Below are 22,729 nucleotides of genomic sequence, written 5' to 3'. Positions count from 1 at the left end.
CCTTCATTGCATACTTTACATGCCTTCAAATTCATTACATTTTGATACCATGATGCAACTTCAATAGCTAGATTGTGAAATCGAGTGCGAAGTAGTGTAAGGGTTGTACAAGCATTACTACTCATATTGGTAATGACAGAAGGTTGGATGCAATCAATAGGCAATCTTGCTTTATATTAAGACCAACATTCAAGGTTGACATTTGCAAAGTAGTATTATAGCTTTGTCCTGTTAGCATCTTCCCACTTCATCCTTAATGATTCCACCAACCTTTCCTCAATCATTACATAATGCATATCATCGCCCGAAAGCTCTAAAAGATCATCCACACCCCATCTTCTAAACCATTTCCTTATGTCAACAACCCAATCAGATGAGAGAATCTTACTCTTATGATTCTTTTGTAGCTTACGTCCAACATTCCAAGCAAGATGTAGTAATCAATGATTCGACATATTCTTGACTCTTGTAATGTATCTATATACTCTTTGGAGTGCTGATATTTCTTTGGGTCGAACACCTCTCAAAGAGAGAGAGAGAGAGAGATTTAATGTCCATGAGAGATTCATTGCGATCTATGGACGGGCCTAGCCAATGATGAGGATAGAACTTGCGTCCTCTCAATTTTATTATCGTTCTTGCTCATCAAATATGACATATGGACAAAAATGAATCATTTTCACATGATACATGTAGAATTAAGTAGTGACACTTGGTGTAGGGGTTTAGGGTTTCAACGACCCGTTTTTCATGAATTCAACTTCTTTAGGCATAGCATGAGGCAATCATTTTCACGTAGTGTGTATAGAATTAAGTAGTGAGTCTATGGTTCTCCGTTTTTCATTACTTTAGTTTTGTCCAACACTCTCAGAAGCAATCATTATATGATTTATCTTCTGTTTCATGATATTTCTATTGACAAAATTTAAATTCTCTAGGTGGATTACCACTAATAATGTATGTTCAAGAAGTTTACTAATAGACATTAAATTTTGACTCTCAATTTTTCATTACTTTAGTTTCGTCCAACACTCTTAGAAGCAATCATTATATGATTTATCTTCTGTTTCATGATATTTCTTCTATGGACAAAATTTAAATTCTCTGGGTGGATTACTACTAATAATGTATGTTCAACAAGTTTACTAATAGAGATTAAATTTTGACTCTTGATGCTCAAGATGTTTACTAATTGACATTAAATTCAGGGGCGGATGTTGTGATTGTGAGACAAATGTGTGTATGGATTGAACCATACTGACAATGTGCGGAAAGCAAACTCAAATGAGATTGAATGTAGAGCATTGTATTAAAGTGTGATACCCAAACACTCAAACTTGTTCGGAGCAAAGCACGCGTGCATGCATAATCTGATGGACTTATTTGCTTGTGCTACAACACCCGACTGGTGTTTGTGTCGAAGAAGATAACATCTTTCTCAAATCATGATGATACATTCATTAATAATAGAAATAACCAAGCTTAATCGCAAGGAATGAATTTGATGATGCATAGTGAAGCAAGCAAGCAAGTCCAAGCAAGGCACCGCTGGATTAGATGATTCCAAAGCATTATGTACATCATATGTTGTTGCATCCATCCGAAAGTTAAAAATTGGGGACGGACGACCCAAAGTCTCAAAACCTGTGGAAGAAGAAGAGTTAGAGACGATCGATTTTACGTATGTACACACACTTCGCGAATGAAGGAATCTCTCAACCTCTAAACAAAGTTCGCGCGCTGGTGGTAGAAGAACAGCATGAAGAAATTCGAGTCTAAGACTAGATATTCGTGGCAGAATGCTGCGGATCAGAAATTACCGGAGGAAGGAAGGGTTATGGCGTCTCTTTTCAGAGTCGTTAGACTGCGTTGTAATATACACAGGCAAAGGTACTTGATCAACCAGAATTTATTCTGCAACCATTAATCCACATGTATGCCAGATGTATTAGTCCGCTGGCAATGTCTCAACACGTATTTGACGAGTCTCTGTATCTTCGAGACGTAGTCTCGTGGACAGCGCTCATTGCAGCCTATGTTCAACATGGACACGGGCAAGAGGCACTCATCCATCTTGGCCGAATGCAGCTCGAGGGCGTCGCACCAAATGTTGTAACCTTTGTGGGCATCTTGAAAGCTTGTGGTATGATTGGAGGAGCCACAAAAGGTAAAGAACTCCATGCAAGAATCGCTAAAGAGATTGTTTTAGAGAAAAACAATATACTTGGAACCGCATTGGTGGATATGTACGCTAAATGTGGCATGGTTTCTAAGGCACATCGAGTTTTTGATGCGCTTCCAGTTCGAGATGTGGTGTCTTGGACTGCACTAGTTGCAGGATATACCCAACATGGTCTTGGTGAAGAAGCTCTCCAATGTTTCCAGCAGATGAACTGTGAGGGGGTTTCTCCCAATGCGGTGACACTGTCATGCATTTTAAAAGCCTTCCAAAGTGTAGAAGCAACGCAAAAGGGCAGAGAAGTGCATGTAGAAATTGTTCAAAATGGTTTGCTGGAAAATGATACTGTGCTCGGAAATGCATTGGTAGATATGTATGCAAAATGTGGTGAATTGGAGAATGCACGTAAGGTATTCAATGAGTTACCTATGCGGAATGTAATATGCTGGACTTCTTTGATGAGTGGCTATGCACAACATGGGCGTGCTGAGGAAGTGGTGAACTGTTTCCATCAAATGCAATTGGAGGGTCTCTTTCCCAATCAATTGACATTCGTGAGCATATTGAAGGCCTACAGCAGCTTAAGAACAGTTCAAAAAGGGAAACAGATGCATGCTGGGATTGTTACCGAAGGATTGTTGAAAACAGACCTTGTTATAGGAACCACTTTGATGGATATGTATACCAAATGTGATGAATGTGCAAATGCCCAAGAAATATTTGATGAGCTTCCTAGTCGTAATGTAATATCCTGGAATGCACTGATAAGAGGATACTATGGACAAGGTAATTCTGAGGGTGCATTGCATTGTTTCAAACAGATGCAGTCTGAGGGTATTTGCCCAGATTCATCTACCTTTTCTTGCATTCTCAATATACATGGGTCATTAAGAACCAGTAAGGAAGGTAAAGAAATCCATGCTGCAGTTGTGGAAGAACTGTTTTTGGGGAAAACGAACATGCTTGAAAATGGATTAGTTGACATGTATGCCAAATGTGGTGAACTTGCAAATGCAGAAGAAATATTCAACAGGATTCCTGTTCAAGATGTGGTGTCCATAACTGCATTGCTATCTGGTTATGTCTATCATGGGAGTTCTGAGAAAGCAATCGACTTTTTTGAGCAATTAAATTGCAAAGGCCTCTCTACTGATGCAGTGATGTTGACTCGAGTGTTGCAAGCTTGTGGCAACATTGGAGCTGCTGAAACAGGTGAGAAAATCCATGCTGAGATTGTCAGGGAGGACTTACTAAAAAATGATAGTGTGCTAGGGAATGCTGTGGTCGATATGTATGCCAAGTGTGGTTGCCTTACGAAGGCACAAGAAGTATTTGATTGTCTTCCAGTTCTTGATGTAGTGTCATGGGCTGTCCTAATAGCAGGGTATGCTAGACTTGGATATGCCATTGAAGCACTCCACTGCTTTGATAGGATGCATAAAAAGGGTCAATCGGCTAATGCAGCAATATATGCTTGCATCTTACAAGCCTGTGGTGACATCGGAGCAGGTGTAAGGGGGGAAGAAATACACAAAGATATCATGAGCAAGGGTTTTCTGGAAAAAGATATCACAATCAGGAATGCACTGTTGAGCATGTATACAAAATGTGGTGACCTTTGTAAGGTGAAAGAGATTTTCGACAAACTTGCTGTACGTGATGTAGTATCATGGACTGTATTAATTATGGGATATTCCCAACTGGGAAAACATGAGATTGTTTTCAATCTCTTTAGCAAAATGATAGGAGAAGGCATTCAGCCAGACTTGGTCACATTCATTCTTGTGCTTAATGCGTGCACTTACTCGTGTTTAGTTGTTGAGGGCCGATCATACTTGGAGTCTATGAGTGCAAGCTATGCAATACACCCAAACATAGACCATCATACATGTATAGTGGATCTTTTTGCCCATGCAGGACATTTGGACAAAGCGTTGAAAATGATTGAGGAGATACCATCTTCAGAGCATGGACGAATATGGCATGCACTTCTAGTTGCTTGTCAAAGATGGGGGAATGTGAGGCTAGGGAAGTTAGCTTTTGATCACGCTGTGAAATTGGACAAAAAGTCTTCCATTGCTTATGTCTGCATGTGCAACATTTATGCAACTGCTGGCATGAGAGAGAAAGTACACAGGATTGCAGAAATAAGAATGGAAAATGATGGTAACAATGTAAATGGCTGTATATGTGTCTGAGTTGAATGTAAAGTAGCGAATTTTTACACTCCTCAAGGAACTTTAAGTGAACTTCTGAAGGGGTATGCAAATCTAATCAATGACAAAGTCTCTTCTGAAGTAGGGAACTTCTTTTCTTCCTAACGAGACCAAATGATGGATTTCTCTGAAAAAACTTAAAGGTACAAGTCACTTGGTTCTATGTCACTATCTTATTCAACTTCCATCAACAAAGACAATGCCAACACATCAAGTAAACAACTGGAGCCTTAAGAATTTCATTGTGGAAACCTACTCAATGTGGAAATGGAGAATGGAACTGCTGCCAGAATCCCAGGGAGAAGACCTTGGGCTTAGCAATGAAGGGTTGGTTTGATATGAGTTGGTGGACTTTGGGAAGATGGATGATTAGCAAAAGATTATTGAGCAGCCACTTGCAAAAGGACGTGAATCAAGAAATTTGGACAATGAAAATTGAATTGAATACATTTTAGGAAAGAAACATTGGGATGAATCTTGGAATTTGCATGTGAATATGTCAAGACATTCTCATGGTTTATGGTTGGTGAAAGCATGCACTCAAATGGAACTATTTTTTAGCAATTACTGCTTTCATATGCAGAGTTCTATTTAGAATGATGTTGTGCTAGCATGGGAGGATTTCTTTCCAAGCTATAGTGTATGGATCTTGCCTAATAAACTGTATGTATAAAATTCTGTATTTTTAAGGTAATTCAATCTTACTGTAATGATGTTCTTAATTTGAGCTTTTGAAAGTGGGAATAAGAAATCACAAATGTATTCCTGCCAATCTTCATTATTAATTAATTCACATATATAATCCATGTACGAGAAAATGCTATTATAATTAGAGCTGCTGTGGGGAACTTGATTCAACACTAATATTAATAGAGTTTTATTTCTTTATATATTAAACATTTTCGTAATCTCTCTAATATCCCTGAAATTAGCTGATGTAATATAACATTCAAAAACGTCAAATGAATTTTGATAACTAGTCCACGTAGCATGGCATGGAACTCCTCCGTTATAGCTTTCAACTTGCAATTATTGATGGTTAAAGTTGAGATGACAGTTGGCCAGAAAGCTGATTGATGTGAGTGCGGCCTTTGCCTGAAGTGGAGGATGAGGGGTTGAAGCTGATAGCGCTAAGCCCTGATTATAGTGAGGTCAGAGAAAACAGATTATAGTTCGTTCTTTAACGGTAAGAGAGAGAGAGAGAGAGAGAGAGAGAATATGTAGCGTTAGAAGAATTTGTAGGAGGATCTCCATCAAAAGAAGAGGAGATGACAGCAAAAATGGGGCAGACTCAGCAATAATGACAAGACTGAGGCTAATTTAATTCTATCCATGAGTTTTTTGACAGAGACGAATAACGTGCAATAAAAGCTTACTCTATGGAAATTGGAAACATAAAGCGAATGAACTGCCCAGAGTATCTTCTTCTGCCTCACGAATAATCTGATTAAAGTGGGTTGCATATATTAATTAAGTACTTAACTTATGAGAAGAAGAAGGAGAAAACAAGTGCGGCAGGCACTATTGAAAGAAAGACATGGTAAAATGTATGAGTGGAACATAGCTAATACAATAGAAATGCATAAAGGATTAAACAAAGAGGAAATTGATGTAGTTACCAGCTTGAAGGCTTGTGCTCGAAAAAAGAATCTGGTTGAGGGATGCAAAATACATGGTCATGTTGTTGAAATGGGTTTTCTTGAGAAGAACATTTTCATAGGCAGTGCATTAGTGAACATGTATGCCAAGTGTGCTGCCCTCACAATGGCCCAAGAATTGTTCGATAAGCTCTTGGTTCAGGACGTGGTCTCCTGGACTGCCCTGATTGGAGGATATGCTCAATATGGGTGCGGTAATGAAGCACTGGACTGTTTCAAAAGGATGCAATGTGAAGGAATGTTCCCAAATGCAGTGACCTTTTGTTGCATCCTAAAAGCTTGTGGCATCATAAGAGCTTCTCATAAGGGCAAGGAAATACATGCTGAGATTGCTCATGTTAAGTTACTCACTGGGAACGTTATACTTGGCACTGCATTAGTTGATATGTATGCAAAATGTGGTGAGCTTGTGGATGCTCGACAAGTATTTGATGAGCTTCTCGAAAAGGATGTTGTCTCATGGACAGCGCTTATGACAGGGTATGTACAGCATGGGCATAGCAAGGAAGCATTGAAATGTTTCGAACAGATGCAGCAGAAGGGTATTTCCCCTAATGCTATGACCTTTGCTTGCATCTTGCAAGCCTGTGGAAGTATAGGAGCGAATGAGAAAGGTGAAGAAATACATCTCGAAATCCTTAGAGAAAACCTATTAGGAAAAGATAATGTTCTTGGTACAGCATTGGTAGATATGTATGCAAAATGTGGTCAACTTGTGAAGGCACAAGATGTTTTTGACAACCTTCCAGTCCACAATATTGTTTCATATTCTGTGCTAATCACAGGATATTGCCTGAATGGGTATGGTGAAGAAGCACTTCATCGCTTTGAAAAGATGCAAGAAGAAGGCATCTTTCCAAATGCAGTGACTCTAGCTTCCATCTTGAAAGCCTGTGGCAGTATAAGAGAAACTAGGAAGGGTAGAGAAATACATGCTGAGATTGCCAGGAGAGGGCTATGGGAGGTTGATTGTGTGCTTGACAATTCTCTCATAGAAATGTATATGAAATGTAATGCACTTACAATAGCACATGAATTGTTCAATGAACTTTTAGTTCAGAATGTAGTCTCGTGGAATATATTAATCTCAGGCCATTGCCTACATGGGCATTGTAAAGAAGCACTTGATTTTTATAGACAGATGCAAATGGAAGGTCAGTTTCCTGATGAAGTGACATTTCGCTGTGTTTTGCAAGTCTGTAGTGACATTGGAGCGAGGATGAAGGGTAAAGAGTTACATGTACAGATCCTTGGAGGGGGTTTCCTTGGTGTCCTTGGGATTGCATTAATGAATATGTATGTGAAATGTGGCACAGTCGTGAGTGCCAAAGCAGTGTTTGATGAGCTTATTGCTCGAGATGCAGGTTGGAATGCACTGATTGTAGGATACTGCGACCTTGAATATGGTGAACAAGCTCTGGATTGTTTCAGACGTATGGTAGTTGAAGGTTTCTATTGGGATGTGATTACCTTCGCTTGTGTATTGAAAGCTTGTGGTATTTTAAGAGCATCTCAAACGGGCCGAGAAATACATTCCCTAGTTGTCATTGAGGGATGGCTGGAAAAAGACATTGTGCTTGGTACTGCTGTGGTTGATATGTATATAAGATGTGGCTTACTTGAGATAGCACAACAAGTCTTTAATGAACTTCCAATTCCAGATAAAGTTTTGTGGACTGCTGTAATTTCAGCATATTCTCAACATGGGCATAGTATGGAAGCACTAGACTGTTTCAACCGGATGCAATTTGGAGGTTTATCTCCGGATGCCGTGGCATTTTCCTCAATCTTGAAGGTTTGTAGTAGCATTGGAGCACTTGAAAAAGGTGAAGAAATTCATGCTAATATTGTTAGAGACGGCATTCTAGAGAAAGATAGTGTACTTGGAGTTGGATTGGTACATATGTATGCTAGATGCAATGCCCTTTCGAAAGCGGAACAAGTCTTTAACATGCTACCTATTCAGGATGTAGTTTCTTGGACTGCACTAATTGCAGGATATGCCCAGAATGGAGAGCATGAAATAGTTTTTAAGTTGTTTAACAAAATGGTAGGAGAAGGTATAAAGCCAAATTTAGTTACCTTTATTGTTATTCTTAATGCTTGTAGTTTCTTAGGCTTGTTAGATAAATGCAGGATGTACTTTGAAACCATGAGCATGAGCTATGGTATTTGTCCAACGTTAGAGCATCATTCTTGCATTGTGGATCTTCTTGGACGAATAGGGTACTTTGAGAGTGCAATGAAAGCCATTCAAGGGATGCCAAGTTGTGACCATCTTCCAATGTGGTTTGCTTTACTGGGTGCTTCTGAAAAATGGGGAAATGTGCAGCTTGGAAGATTAGTTTTCAAACATGTGGTTCAACTTGACAAATCAGGCAATAGGTCTGGTTTGGCATACACCTATATGAATCATATATTATGCACCTTCTGATAATTTCACGTGAGCTATATATTCTATGTATGTGTATGTATCAAATTTGAGTGAAAAGCACGGTGACCATAGGGTGTTTCTTCAGTGGTAATTATTGTCATTTACTTTGACATGATTTATAAACATGAAAATCCAATCCATGGTTCCTCACTATGGACAGCTAGCTAGTATTGCATACTATGTAAATATTCAGGGGGTTGAATTGATTTAATTAGCATAATATGCTACTCAGCCTCTCATATATGAATTACAGCTGGCATAAATGTATCTTGATGCAACTCAGATTCTTGGCGAGTCATTATGATTCAGCTGAATACTAATGATTGTGCATGTTTTGCAGAATTTGTGTGTATATTCAAGGTGTACAAAGGAAGATGAGTTTCACTGGAATGGTCATTACTGTCTATATTTCTTGTTTCTGAGGCGTTTCTTGGGGATCTCATTACTGTTCGAAATAATCTTGATTGTTGAGGGATAGGGATGCCCATGTGATAGCTTTACACAAGGATTAGGCTCTCCAACCGGCATACCAATAATCAATGGAATATCTACCATCTAAGATATATCATGGAGGGCTTGAGCTGTGAATAATCACTCTTGTGTTTAGTTGATATGACAAAAAAACAAATTGTTTGTTCTGTCGTAGTGGCCAATAGTTTCCTCTACACTAGCATCTCACATGATATGAAATCTAGAATATTATAAAGAAGTGAACATTATCATATTTACTTGGAAAGAAATAATGAATGTATAATCAATCACGTGGACAGGATTTTGCCATATGTTTATAATCGTTGGAGCTAAATTGCAAGTATAGGAAGTTGGAACCAGACATGTACAGACTTCCAATAGTGAAACAACTGAGTTGGTCCATATCTAGATACCCCACTACCCAGCGGTTGCAAAGTTATTAGTCTTGGCACCATAAGACATAGGGTTGGGTGCCATTTGTGATGGCAACATGACTGGTGGTGTACAGGGCAAGTGCCTGAACAACTACGAGACAGTCTCAAGCTTATTATCAAAACACGTAAGATGTTCAAACACACTTCTCCCAAGTTCCTTATTTCCCCATTTTTCACAAGCACCCAACAAAGCAAACCATACTGGGAGATAGCAAGAAGATGACATTTGCTTAATTTCCTTTATGGCCTTGTCAAGATGCCCTGATCGGGGAAAAAGATCCACCATGCAACTTTGATGCTGCAATGCTGGTATTATACCATAGCTTGCTCTCATACTCCCATATTACGTTTCCCCCTGATTCACCAACCCTGAGCAACTACACGCATTAAGAATGACAAGGAATGTGATTGGATTTGGTGCTATACCCATGCTTCTCATTTTGTTGAATAAATGAAATGCAATGTCATGCTTCCTAATTTGAGAATACCCAGTAATTAATGTGGTCCAAGAGACTACATCTTTAATGTAAAGTTCATCAAATACTTCTTAAGCCTTTGCAAGTGCACCACATTTGGCATACATTAAAGATGTAGTCTCTTGGACCACATCAATTGGAATTTCACATTAAAGAACAAGAAATACATCAAAGACTTCTTGAGCTTTCACAAGGGCACCACGTTTTGCATATATGTCTACCGATGCATTATCAAGAAGACCAGTTCCTCCTAGCAAACCCTCCTTGATCGTCTCCACATATATTTCCTTCCTTTTCTCCTGTGATCCAGTGCTCCCACAAGCTTGCAAAATACAAGCATAGGTCACTGCATTAGGAGATAGACCCTCATAATGCATTTGATCAAAGCACTTGATTGCCATCTCACTAAGCCTGTGTTGAACATATTCTGATATTAATGAAGTCCAACCAACCACATCTCGAACCAAAAGCTCTTCAAACACTTGTTCTGCCATGACAAGGGAAGCACATTTGTCATACATATCCACCAGTGCATTTCCAAGCACAGTATCATGTTTCAACAAGTTCCTCTGAACAATCTCATTATGCATACATTTCCGCTTGTCAATAGCTCCAGTAGCACCACATGCTTTCAAGATGCAAGCCAAGGTAACCCAATTAAGGGAAAACCCCTCCTGTTGCATACGTTCGAATTTGTTTAGAGCTTCTTGAGCATACCCATGCTGGACATATCCTGCAATTAACGTGGTCCCACAGTCCACGAAACTACATTCTTAAATGACAACTGGGTGAAGACTTCTTGTGCTTTCACTAATGCACCACATTTGGCATACATGTTCACTAAACTGCTACTGATGAAGACATTCCTTTCAAGAAGCCTTGTTTTAAGAATTTCTAAATGTATAGTCATGCCTTTACATAGACCTTTACCGTTCGCACAATACTTCAGCATGCTCACGACATTGGTATCCTCTTCAAAATTCCGGTTACAGAATCCTTAACATGGTAGATCTCAGTGTCGGGGATCGTGCCCCTCTTCTTGACAGTGTCATGGATACAGAGATGAATCTGCTTGTTCAAGGATCCCATGGAGAACGCTTCATGAAGAATGCCATTTCTTGGCCTGTGTACGCCCACCTCCTCTCCTGGATGAAAATCTGGGATATTTGACGACTATGGTGTTCTCTTGTCATCGCCAAGGGATACCACATGGTTCTTTTTTTTGACAGGAGAAGAATTCAAAGATTTTGATGTCGACCAAATCCTAGACCCTCTCCCTCTCTCTCCCGCAGCTTTGAAGTTTACAACTAATGATCAACACACCCTGAATGGGTAAGTATAGTTCAGACATAACAAAGTAGTAGTTGGGTAGGCTACATACGCATATCCATAATCTATGCAGAGATGGCCTACTTCTCGCTTTTATCCCCGTCTATTTCTACGCCTCTGCCTGCATATCCCTGTCTAAATGGGAAGGAAGGCAGAGAGGAGGCTGCTCCAAGGCCAAGTCCTGTAAATTTACGAAACATAGTGGCCGTACATTAATTTTTTTGAGATCCAAATAAACGCAAGGTTACTTTTGCATTACTAAATTTTTTGAACCTCTCTGCCCCGGGATGCTGGCCTCTACCAGAAATATTACAAAGGAAATTAAATGTGCGCAGAGCTCAGTAGCATTGAGCGGAGCTTTAGCATACCATAGCAATAGCCATAGCCATGGAAAAGAAGAAGAAGAAGAGGGGTCACTTGCCTCCTACCTGCGTAGGTGTGGTAAATATATGGAGCTTAATCAAGGCAGACTCCTCCACCATCACATCATCTCCTGTTCCCTTGAAACAGATTTGTTCTTGTCTAATCTTGTTCTGCAAATGTATGGCAAGTGCAGATCCCTCCCAGATGCATACAGTGTGTTCTCACAGATGCACCTGCGAGACGTGTTCACATGGACATTCATTATCTCTGCTAATGGACACAGTGGGCATGAAAATGACGCCTTTCTTCTCTTTCATAGGATGCATCATGAGGCCATAAGCCCGAGCAAATTCACTTTTGTTGAAATTCTTGGAGTATCTGCTATGGGCTTCTCTGTTATTGAAGGGAAAAGAGCACATTCATGTATTTATGGGACTTTGGACATTGTCACACTGAATGCACTTGTGCATTTCTATGGGAAATCAGGTGATGTGAAGGCAGCAGAACAGGTTTTTGATGCCATGGAAGAGCGAGACATTGTATCATGGAATACTATGCTCACCTCATATAATCAACATGATGAGAGTGCCATAACATTTCAATGTTTTCAGCACATGCTTCAAGAGGTTGTCATCCCAAACAAGGTAACCTTTTCTTGTATAGGTGATGCATGTGTACAGGCAGCCACAACTATCGAGACCAAGAGAATTCATGCTCGTATTGTTGGTAATGGGTTGAATAGTGATGTAAACATCTGCAACATGCTTATTTCCATATATGCTAAGTGCGATAACAATCTCATTGATGCTTCATCAGTATTTCATGAAATGATGGTGCGTGATGTTATTTCATGGACATCTTTGATTGCTGCATCTGCCCAACAGGGTATGGGTGATGGCGCTGTTATTCTACTAGTACGCATGCTGATGGAAGGGGTGCTTCCAAACAATGTCACATTTCTTAATGTAATTCATGCTTGTGCAAATAACCTGTTGGAAGAAGGCAAACGCCTACATGTCCAGGCTGGGGGAAGCTCATATAAGATGGATGTAATGGTCGGAAATTCTCTTATTTACATGTATGGAAAATGTGGGAACATGGTAAATGCAAGACACATGTTTGATAAAATGCTTATCAAGGATAGAATATCATGGAATTCAATTATCTCAACTTATACTCAACAGGGACATACCAAAGAAGCCTTATTAATGTTTCAAGAGATGCATGAGGATGGAATGAGTCCAGATAGGGCAACTATTTTGTCCGTTCTTGAGGCATGTTCCCATGAATCAGCCTTAACTGAAGGCAAACAGTTGCACTCTTATATTAGGAATAGCTTCCTGGAAATAGATTGTGTCATTGGAAGTGCCCTTGTTAATTTCTATGGGAAGTGCGGCAGTTTGGAGGATGCAAAAGAAATTTTTGAAAATGTAACAAATTCAACTGTTGTTATTTGGACAGCCATGGTATCAGCATATATTCAGCATCTTCAGTATCATAATGCTATCCAGGTCTTTGACCAGATGAATCAAAAGGGGATTCTTCCAGACAAGTTTGCATTCTCTACGATTCTTTCTGCTTGTCTTGGACAGAGAGCCTTAGTTCTAGGAAAACGGTTCCACACCTGCATTCTTGGCTCTACTTCTAAATTAGAAGTAACTATTGGCAATGCCTTGGTGAGCATGTATGGAAGGTGTGGAAGCTTAATTGAAGCAGGAAATGTATTCAAGGAGCTGCTAAATCAAACTGTAGTATCCTGGACGGCTATGATGAGTGCGTGTACCCAGAGTGGACAGCCAAAACAAGTTTTTCACTATTATGAGCAAATGGTGTTAGATGGTGTTCAGGCAAACAAATTGACATTTGCAACTCTCTTTGATGCATGTGCTAGCCTAGCAACCTTAACTGAAGGCAATTACTTCTATACACTCTTAGTGGTTGATGGGATTGACCTAGATGTTATTCTAGCAACATCTCTTATTAATTTATACAGCAGGTGTGGATACGTTAAAGATTCACAACGAGTCTTTGATAGAATGCCTAAACGAAATGTGGCACTGTGGAACTCCATAATTGCAGCTTATTACCGACAGGGAGATATAAATCAGGTTTGCAATTTGTTCCAACAAATGCAGAAGGAAAATATAAAGCCAGATGAGATCACTTTTCTGTCCATCATCTCATCTTTCAGCCATGCTGGGCTTGTTGATGAGGCCTATAATTACTTAAATTCTATGGTTTATGACCATGGACTTACACCAACAATAGAGCACTATAATTGCATGATTGATCTGTTTGGGCGAGCTGGATGCCTCGACAAGGTTGAGGGGATGCTTGCAAAATCACCTTTTGACGCAACCTTACACTCTTTCATGAGCTCCTTAAATGCATGTAGAGTCCACTTAGATGTGGAACGCGGAGAACGTGTAATGATGACCATGTTGAAATTGCCACCTGCAAGTAATGCACCTCAAGTACTTATGTCGAACATCTACGCTGCTGCCGGCCGGTTTGAAGATGCATTATTGCCAACGACAGGGAGAGAGAGAAAACTCTCTTTTTAGCATAAGCTCCATGCAGTGCCAATGTCCATTATAAATTCTAGCAAAGGCCACAGGAAATATCAGAGTTATCTTGATTAGCATATGATTAACTACGGTGAAAGGAAACAACAAAAATGGTTGGGGCCACAATTGATGACCAGTTTGGGATATTTGGAGCCAATCATATGAATACCGATGTCTTAATGCAGTTCCTTTGGGGTTGTTTCAAGCCTTGTGAAAGAGCCCTGCTAGCTTTGAGTAGGTCTGTTGAGGGATTTCACCAAGAAAAAGTCGATGTTGCATACAAGGGATTGTTACTTTCTTTGAGTGAGCCTGTGTACTCCAAGATCTGATCATTTAATGCATGATAAAAATATTATCCATGAAATATCTCTTAAACAGAAAGTTTGATTCATTTTACACAATCAGTGCCTTGGATTTATTAAAGGGCACATCCATGTTTTGTGCAGAAGATAAGCGTGCTTTCTTTGAGTCCATGTTCTTGTAGAGGTGTCAATGCATTAATGGAAAAGCTTATCATTGAAATTCTGCTAAATCAAAGGCTTGCATCCTTCCTATCTGATGCAACTATTGACGATGATTAAAGGATGAATATGCAATGCAAGGAGAAGTTTGTATGGTGGTATATACGAGTAGTCCCTGTGATTCTCACTTTCTTGATTTGCGAGTAGGCTTCACATGAACATTGGGTTCAGTTCAGGAAAGATGAGAAGAGGTTTAGGAAACAATAACATGAGATTTTGTTCTTTTATCATCAATCATACAGAAGTGGACTAATTTCTTGATTAATCCTTCTTGTTTATTATCCACTCCCAAGGTGTCGCTTAATCTCTCTGAGCAGCTGTATGTGCTTCCGTCACAGCCTCCCTTGGGTCTGGGCGAGCAAGGAAGCACACTCACAATCCATCTCCAGACATGCAAGAGTTGGCTTCTCTCTGTGCGGCTATCCAACCTGATGACAAGATTATCACCTTTGCTCTCAATTTTTTTTGTGATCTATTGCATTGCTGGCTGAAGGAGATAGCTGGTGAAGAAATACTTAATCAGATAGCATAATGTTGCGAATATGAACCATGGGTGTGGAAAAGTTATTTAACATTGCCCTGTATGGACCATGAATGTGGAGAAGTTAATCACCATGGATACCATTTTGAAATAGAGTCCACATACTCTCACATTCTGTCTTTTACCAAACAGCTTCGTATATTGTTCCTACATAATGTTGCAAATATGAACCATGGATGTGGAAAAGTCATTTAACATTGCCCTGTATGGACCATGAATGTGGAGAAGTTTATCACCATGGATACCATTTTGAAATAGAGTCCACATACACTCACATTCTGTCTTTTACCAAACAGGTTCATATATTGTTCCTTCAACATACCACAGTAGCCTTTTCATTCAACACCAGGATACTTTGCAGTTTCAATTTCAGCTCTTTGCCATGAGGATTGTAAGTCTTTTTAGAGTTGATAGGCCACACTGGCCTCCTCAAAGACATTACTGGAATCTATTTTGTCAATTGTATAAATCTTGTGATATATTATTGGCTATGAGCTTCACATACTCTAAATTTTTATTGTTACAGTGTTGTTACAATTTTCGATCATATTGTTCCAAATGTATGCTTTCTCAAAGGCCACTTTTCCAAGCTTTATATTACTCCATTCTCGGCAAGCATTCAAAATGGCAACCCATGCTGGAAAGTAATGAGGATGTGGCATCCTCTTGATAACCTTCATTGCCTCATTGAAATGCCCTGTTCGGCTAAAAAGATCCACCATGCATGTAAAATGCTCAACAGCTGGACTGATGCCATAATATGAACTCATAGCATCAAAGTATAGTTGGCCTTCATTGACTAAACCTGCATCACTACATGAATTAAGTAACACAATGAACGTCACTGCATTGGGCTTAATTCCTTCTCCGACCATTTTGTGAAATAACTCAAAAACAATATCATGCTTTCCAAGTTGGGCATGTCCTGCAATCAGGGAAGTCCAAGATACTACATTGTGAACAGAAAGCTCGTCAAACAGCAGTTGTGCCTTGGTGAGCTCACCACATTTCGCATATGTGTCTATTAATGCACTGCCAAGCACCATAGATTTTTCCAGGAATTTTCCTCTAGTTATCTCACCATGAATTTCTTCAGCCTTATCAACTGCTCCAATTTGGCCACAGGCTTTCAAAATACAAGCAAATGTCACAGCATTAGGAATGAGGCCCTCAAGATGAGACAGCTCATAACATTTTAAAGCTTCATCTCCATGTCCTTGATCTGTATATCCTAGCATAAGCGCAGTCCATGATACAATATCATGTTCATGAAGCTTATCAAACATGTTCTGTGCCACCACGAGTTCACCACATCTTGCATACATATCTACTAATGCACTACCAAAAATGCTATTTTCCTGTCTCCTGACAATGCCAACATGTATTTCTTTTCCCTTCTTTGTTGATTTTGTGTTACCACATGCTTTCAATACATAAATAAATGTCATGGAGTTGGGAGTGAGGCTCTCGAGCTGCATTCGCTGAAAACAGATGATCGCTTCTTTGCCCTGCCTACATTGAGCATAACCTCCTATGAGGGCAGTCCAGGACACTACATCCTGAAAAGCGAGGTCCTCAAAGGCTGCTTGTGCTTTTGCAATATTACCACATTTAGCATACATGTCCATTAACGCGGTTCCCAACACATTATTCCTTCTAAATGATCCCCTTTTCATGATTGCTGCATGTACTTCCTTGCCCTTTTTAAGTGCTCCAATGTTACCACATGCTTGCAAAATACAAGCAAATGTCACTTCATTTGGACAGAGACCCTCGTACTGCATTTGGTCCAAGTAATGAAATACTTCTTTGCCAGAGCCATGTTGTGCATAGCCGGCAATTAAAGCCGTCCAAGTGACCACATCTCGATCAGGAAGCTGATCCAATACTTGTTTTGCCTTTGCAAGTTCACCACATTTGACATACATATCAACCAATGCAGTGTCAAGTATACGCCATTTGCCCAGCATACCTTCTCTCTCAATGTGTGTATGCACTTCCTGGCCTTCTGCCATGATACCCATATTGCCACAAGCTTGCAGTATACAAGAAAATGTGATTTCATTTGGGGAAACACCCTCATGCTGCATTAGTTCGAAGCAACCCAGTGCTTTCCCAACATTGCCATGGCGGCAATATCCAGCAATCAACGCTGTCCATGAGATTACGTTCCGAATCGGAAGCTTGTCAAATGCATTATGCGCCCTCAGAAGTGCGCCACATTTGGCATACATGTGGATTAGAGCACTGCTTACAAACATGTTGCTTCTGAATGACATCCCTTTTCTGATCATACGCTCATGTATGCTGATGCCTCTTATGAGGTCCTTCTTAATGGCGCAATCTGTAAGCAATTCCACGAGAGCAGTGGCATCTGCGAAATTCTGGTAATGATGGCTACCCTTTTTAACAACGGCCATAGCTTATTTATTGCTCTGCTAAATCTGATTTCCATGCGCTCATTTACAAGTTTAGCGACCTAATGTCACCGTCAATGAGTATGAACTTAATAATATAGAGCCGTATTATTATTATTATTATATATATGCATATACATATATATATATATAATATAAGGAGAGGAATGGGTAGTTATTTACGAGGACTTTAATAGGGATGGACCTCATGGACTTATGAAACGTTGGGAGAAGCATGACTAGCCTTGTTGCTTCTCATCACAACCGGCTGTATTACTCTTTGTGGATGCTCATAAGAAGATCTAACATTAAATAAAAGGGAATTAAGTGTGCCATTAAACTTTCACGAATTTACACGTTATCTAACAATTGGAATGCAAGGTTTGGTTATCGAAATTAGGGATTGTTGATGTGAGCATGATGTTGTTTCTTTGAGTTACTTGATTTCCAACCAACACTTGCATGTGATGTAGAAAGTTGAACACCCAAATTCTATGAATGTTTATTTAAAGGAAGAATTCTTTTTATCTCTAACTTACCCGATTTGCAATGTCCAACCAACACTTGCATGTGATGTAGAAAGTTGAACACCCAAATGCAATGCATGTTTCTATGCAATGGCTTCCTTTTCTCCAATTGCATTGGTCTCTCTTGCTCATGGAAGAGAAAGCCATTGGGAAGATCACTCCCATATGCAAGATCAATATAACCTCTTCCTCACTATGGATTGAATCCAATAATTACCCACTCTCATCAACATTCAATCACCTCCCAAGACTCACCATTCTTTGTTTATTCATGATCTTCACTACTAATACCATTACCTCCCACATGACCTTTAATATAGTATGGTTTATAACACTAGTAAGCATAATCACCACCTTTGTCCTCACCACTTGTCATGGATCTCTCAACTCACATTAATCCCCAAAGACAAAGAATTCATTACATACAACTTTGTTCCTCCTACATTTTCCATTTCGCGATTTAAGGAGGGCTTGAGCTGTGAATAATCACTCTTGTGTTTAGTTGATATGACAAAAAAACAAATTGTTTGTTCTATCGTAGTGGCCAATAGTTTCCTCTACACTAGCACTAGTTTCTTCATTTAGACAAGTTTGTTTAAATTTAACTAGGGGTAGAATTGATGTTATGTTTTTGACAAATACCACGTTCTAGAGTGAAGTTGGTATTCTCAACCCTTAGTGTGGGAAAGTTGTGCTCACAATGATATGTTCATATAATTGCATGAGTGAGCAGTAGTATGGAGCCCATGTAGGAAGGTAATCAAGCACTTCGAGACACACATATTGGATGTGAACTTGAAGTATATTAGTTAGTATACATTGGATATGAATTTTGTGGCATTTACTTTGAGCTTTTGTTTAGAGGAGACTTTTAAGCAGATACTATTCTTTTTGAAGTATGCTATGAGCATTCTTTGGGTCACACACTAACTACTTGCACTATTGACTTTGCAAAATACTTGGTAGATCTGAAATGTCATAAATGAAGTGAAAAGTCCGTAACAAACTCCACTATGTATATCTAACCTTCTCACAAATATATGCATGCATGTATCACATATTATTAAAGGAGTAGTAGTAGTAGTAGTAGTAGATAGCATTCGTGGCGAAGGATTGGAACAGTTGGGTAAGCTGTAAGGAGTAGAGCAGGTGGGAGATGAGGGGCGGGGCGTCAGCAAACTTTGTCCATAGCTGCCTGCCCGCCAGGGCAAGAAGGATTCCTTCCCCTTCTTCTTCATCTTCTGGAAACCCTAAAGCCGCGGGCATCTATTGCTAGTCAATGCTGCCTGCTACCTAAAATAAACTAATGGAAAGGGAAAGTATGTACGCATAAAGGCAATTATATACTTTTCCAAACAAAAGAGACTTTGACTATCGCATGAACTACACTTGCACCACGATGGTGGTGGGTGGATTCCTTATAAGAGGATAGCTTATTAATCCGGGAACAAAAAGCCATGATCAGGTTCCTCTTTATCTAAACCTCTGTTGCAAAAATGTTCCCGCCAGTATTGCTACTTTTAATATCATTGTGTTTGAGTTCATGGGGTCCTGGTGTTCCTCCTGCTGCTGCAGCAGCTGCTGATGATGATCTGAGTAGTGATGTTGCAGCACTTGTGGCGTTGATGGAGGCATTGGCACCATGGCCTCTGAGACTTCGGCACTCCGGCTGGACGACCAACATTAAGTATGACAACCTCAGTATTCATGAGCCGTGCTCCTGGCATGGTGTGACTTGTGGCGCCCATATTGTAGCCCCTGAAGGCGTCATTGGCAGACGCATTGTGGAACTGCACCTGCCTGGGGCCGGCCTCTCTGGTACTATTCCTGCTGGCACATTAGGCCGCTTGACGGCTCTCCGTGTCCTCAGCCTCCGCTCTAACCGCCTCTCCGGTGAGTTGCCTTCTGACCTTGCCAACTGTGTGGAGCTCCGTGCGCTTTATCTCAACGACAATCTCTTCTCCCACACCTTGCCATCCTTCACATTAAGCAAGAGTAACAATATTGGTAATTCTACTGTCCCGCCCCTACTTCGTCTCAATCTGGCTGACAACAACTTCTCATCCTCCATTCCATCTTCTTATGCCCTCCTCTTCCCACACCTGACTGGGCTATTTCTACAGAATAACTCTCTCACGGGTCCTCTCCCCGACTTTCTCGACTCCACTAACAATAACCTCCAGCTCAGCCTGGCTAATAACAGGCTGCAGGGCCTCGTGCCTCCATCCCTGCAGCAGAAATTTGGGTTGCTTGCATTCCAAGGAAACAACTTCTGCGGAGCTCCACTATTCGCAGAATGCGCCAATGCTCCCACTCCCACGCCAGCATCTCTGGATGATGCACCAACTGAATCTCAAGAGGATCATGATGATGTTGTTTCCCCGCCAATAACAAGTGTAGGTCCTGCAGCAGCAGTAGTTAAGCGCACATTGTCACCAGGGGACATCGCTGCCATTGTGGTAGCAGGAGTGGCATTGGCCCTGTTGGTAGCAGCGTGCTGCGTGGTGTGGTGCGTGAAGAGAAGGAGGGCCTACCTATATAATTCAGGGTCCGAGGAAGAAGATCAGGAGTCGGCCAAGTGGAAGGAGGTGAAGCGAAACAACAGAGTAAGCAGCGGCGGCGGCAGGAGGCGGCGGCAGCAACGTAATTTGCAGCAGGAGGAGGAGGAAGAGGAAGAGGAGGAGGAGGAGGAGGAGGCGGAGGAGGAAACTGCAGCGGATGGTGGCAACAATGAGAAACAACTGGTGTTTATGGAAGACAGCCCACATAGGTTTGGGTTAGAGGAACTTCTGAGATCGTCAGCGGAGGTGCTGGGGAAGGGTCCAGTGGGAACGGCGTACAAAGCAACGTTGGAGATGGGCACAGTGGTGGTGGTGAAGCGCCTCAGAGACGTCGCTGGCAGTTTGGCTGGTCGGACGGATTTCGAACAACATGTGATGAAGGTGCTGGCTCACCTTCGCCACCCCAACCTCCTCCCCCTGCAGGCCTTCTACTTCTCCAAGGAGGAGAAGCTCCTCATCCATGAGTACATGCCCCACGGCAGCCTCTCGTCCCGCCTGCATGGCCCAGGTACTAGCTCCATAATTTCTACACATATTAAGCAATTCACTCTTAGCCTACCGTTTTCATATTTAATCAAATTTTCTTCTTTTTTTTCCTTCCCCTTAATGTGATGAAATGAGGGAGGAGAGTTAATGTAATAAATAAGCTAATGATGGCATGAATCCTCAAAAACTTCATTCATATATATATATATATATATATATATATATCTTCATTCTCATGTAAACTCCAACTCCATGATCATGCCTGCCGTGATGTCTCTAGGAAGGAAAGACGTTGCCACCACCACCTTGGATTGGGATACACGAATGAAAATCGCAATTGGGTGTGCAAGGGGGATAGCTTTCTTACACCAACATGAATTTGGCGGCAACAAGCTCGTCCATGGGAACATCAAGTCCTCCAATGTGGTCTTATCAAGTAATAACGAAGCAAAACTTTCAGACTTTGCGCTATCTCCACTTTATGGATCATCTAGTCCAATTGTGTCCAGAGCAATGGGGTACAAGGCACCCGAGGTTCAAGATGCAAGGATGGTTACTCAAAAAGCTGATGTCTACAGTTTCGGTGTCTTGCTTTTAGAGATTTTAACCGGAAAGCTACCCACTCATACATCAAATGAAGGGGGAATTGATCTACCAAGATGGGTACAGTCTGTTGTTAGAGAACAATGGACTGCAGAGGTGTTTGATTTGGAGCTCATGAGACATCAAAACATTGAAGAAGAGATGGTCCAAACCCTTCGGATTGCTATGGAATGTGTTGCTCCTTTACCTGACAAGCGACCCTCCATTTTTGAAGTTGTCAAAATGCTCCAAGATGTCCGGCCCATTGAGATATACGAATCTCATAATCAACATGCCTCATCAAAAACATCTAAGGGATCCAATGGCCACACTTAGAGAATGGTCATTCTCTATCAGAATTACTTCACTTACATACATTGAACTATCTTTGAATATATTGGACCAACATTAGACCACTGAGTTTGTGACTTATTAGGAGTGTTGGCTTTGCTTTTTGGTCGTACCAATTATAAGCTTTATATCAAGCTTCATTAACAAACTTGTTTCTCTTTCCTTTTCTAGAGATTACTATTGAGTGCACATTGAGATCACTTTATTGGCTCATAGTTGTTCCTAAAACAATCATTACAGAAAGTACAAGTTACCCTTTATCTTATGTGCATGTAATCCAACATGTCCTTTTCTAACATACAAATACATCGTTATCCTATTATCCTACTCGCACGAGTAACCTTGGAGCCATAACCCCTTTATTTTGGTTGCTACAGTAATCTATTTGTTTTCACTTGATTACAAGTTGTAAATACTAGTATTACCGTCACAAAATTTATGATAAATAAATATATTTACAACATAATAAAGCAAATCAATTGCCATTTAACATTGTATTCCCTGCAAATCAACTAAATATCAATAACCTATTTAAAATGATAGCAACAATAAATTAATGATATTTATTTGTATGCGTAAAGCAAGAGGAAGTGAAGAAGTATAAGTTTTGAACCTA

The 22,729-nt window shown here is 40.4% G+C and overlaps 5 protein-coding genes and 1 pseudogene across 6 annotated transcripts; 4 read left to right on the top strand and 2 right to left on the bottom strand.

The window, feature by feature from the left end:
• Positions 1–1,699: 1,699 nt before the first annotated feature.
• Positions 1,700–5,227, top strand: LOC147862391 (pentatricopeptide repeat-containing protein At4g13650-like). The gene has a single exon (XM_087321683.1). The coding sequence runs from the start codon at positions 1,933–1,935 to the stop codon at positions 4,375–4,377; it is 2,445 nt and encodes an 814-aa protein (XP_087177809.1). The 5' UTR covers positions 1,700–1,932; the 3' UTR covers positions 4,378–5,227.
• A 746-nt stretch (positions 5,228–5,973) lies between these two features.
• Positions 5,974–8,487, top strand: LOC147862390 (pentatricopeptide repeat-containing protein At4g13650-like). Its single transcript, XM_087321098.1, has one exon. The coding sequence runs from the start codon at positions 5,974–5,976 to the stop codon at positions 8,485–8,487; it is 2,514 nt and encodes an 837-aa protein (XP_087177224.1).
• Positions 8,488–10,017: 1,530 nt separating this feature from the next.
• LOC147862389 (pentatricopeptide repeat-containing protein At2g34400-like) lies at positions 10,018–10,778 on the bottom strand. The gene is made up of 2 exons (XM_087321097.1): positions 10,688–10,778; positions 10,018–10,601 (listed from the first exon to the last, which is right to left on the bottom strand). Exons 1-2 carry the CDS (start codon positions 10,776–10,778, stop codon positions 10,018–10,020), a joined length of 675 nt encoding a protein of 224 aa, XP_087177223.1.
• Positions 10,779–11,259: 481 nt separating this feature from the next.
• Positions 11,260–14,482, top strand: LOC147862388 (pentatricopeptide repeat-containing protein At5g27110-like). Its single transcript, XM_087321206.1, has one exon. The coding sequence runs from the start codon at positions 11,485–11,487 to the stop codon at positions 14,122–14,124; it is 2,640 nt and encodes an 879-aa protein (XP_087177332.1). The 5' UTR covers positions 11,260–11,484; the 3' UTR covers positions 14,125–14,482.
• Positions 14,483–15,695: 1,213 nt separating this feature from the next.
• On the bottom strand, positions 15,696–17,609 carry LOC147862387 (pentatricopeptide repeat-containing protein At3g57430, chloroplastic-like). Its single transcript, XM_087321094.1, has one exon. The coding sequence runs from the start codon at positions 17,607–17,609 to the stop codon at positions 15,696–15,698; it is 1,914 nt and encodes a 637-aa protein (XP_087177220.1).
• Positions 17,610–19,573: 1,964 nt separating this feature from the next.
• Positions 19,574–22,324, top strand: LOC147862386 (putative inactive receptor kinase At2g26730 pseudogene; annotated as a pseudogene). Its single transcript, XR_015529933.1, has 3 exons — positions 19,574–20,806; positions 20,849–21,202; positions 21,461–22,324. The product of XR_015529933.1 is annotated as a putative inactive receptor kinase At2g26730 pseudogene (transcript).
• Positions 22,325–22,729: the final 405 nt, after the last annotated feature.

The sequence above is a fragment of the Azolla caroliniana genome, unplaced genomic scaffold, assembly GCF_043228905.1.
Source record: "Azolla caroliniana isolate FFs.n. ecotype wild unplaced genomic scaffold, voAzoCaro1.0.p SCAF_6, whole genome shotgun sequence".
Classification (NCBI taxonomy): Eukaryota; Viridiplantae; Streptophyta; class Polypodiopsida; order Salviniales; family Salviniaceae; genus Azolla; species Azolla caroliniana.
The sequence above is the reverse complement of the archived record's forward strand: the minus strand, read 5'-3'. Positions and strand labels throughout refer to the sequence as shown.

Bases quoted from the DNA above. Each gene is read 5' to 3' on its own strand.
- LOC147862390 (XM_087321098.1), top strand. From the start codon at position 5,974: ATGCATAAAGGATTAAACAAAGAGGAAATTGATGTAGTTACCAGCTTG.
- LOC147862389 (XM_087321097.1), bottom strand. From the start codon at position 10,778: ATGACTATACATTTAGAAATTCTTAAAACAAGGCTTCTTGAAAGGAAT. The intron at 10,602-10,687 runs GTGCATTAGTGA...CGTTAATTGCAG, and splicing joins GAACATGTATGCCAAATGTG to GATATGTCCAGCATGGGTAT.
- LOC147862388 (XM_087321206.1), top strand. From the start codon at position 11,485: ATGCTGGCCTCTACCAGAAATATTACAAAGGAAATTAAATGTGCGCAG.
- LOC147862387 (XM_087321094.1), bottom strand. From the start codon at position 17,609: ATGGCCGTTGTTAAAAAGGGTAGCCATCATTACCAGAATTTCGCAGAT.
- LOC147862391 (XM_087321683.1), top strand. From the start codon at position 1,933: ATGTATGCCAGATGTATTAGTCCGCTGGCAATGTCTCAACACGTATTT.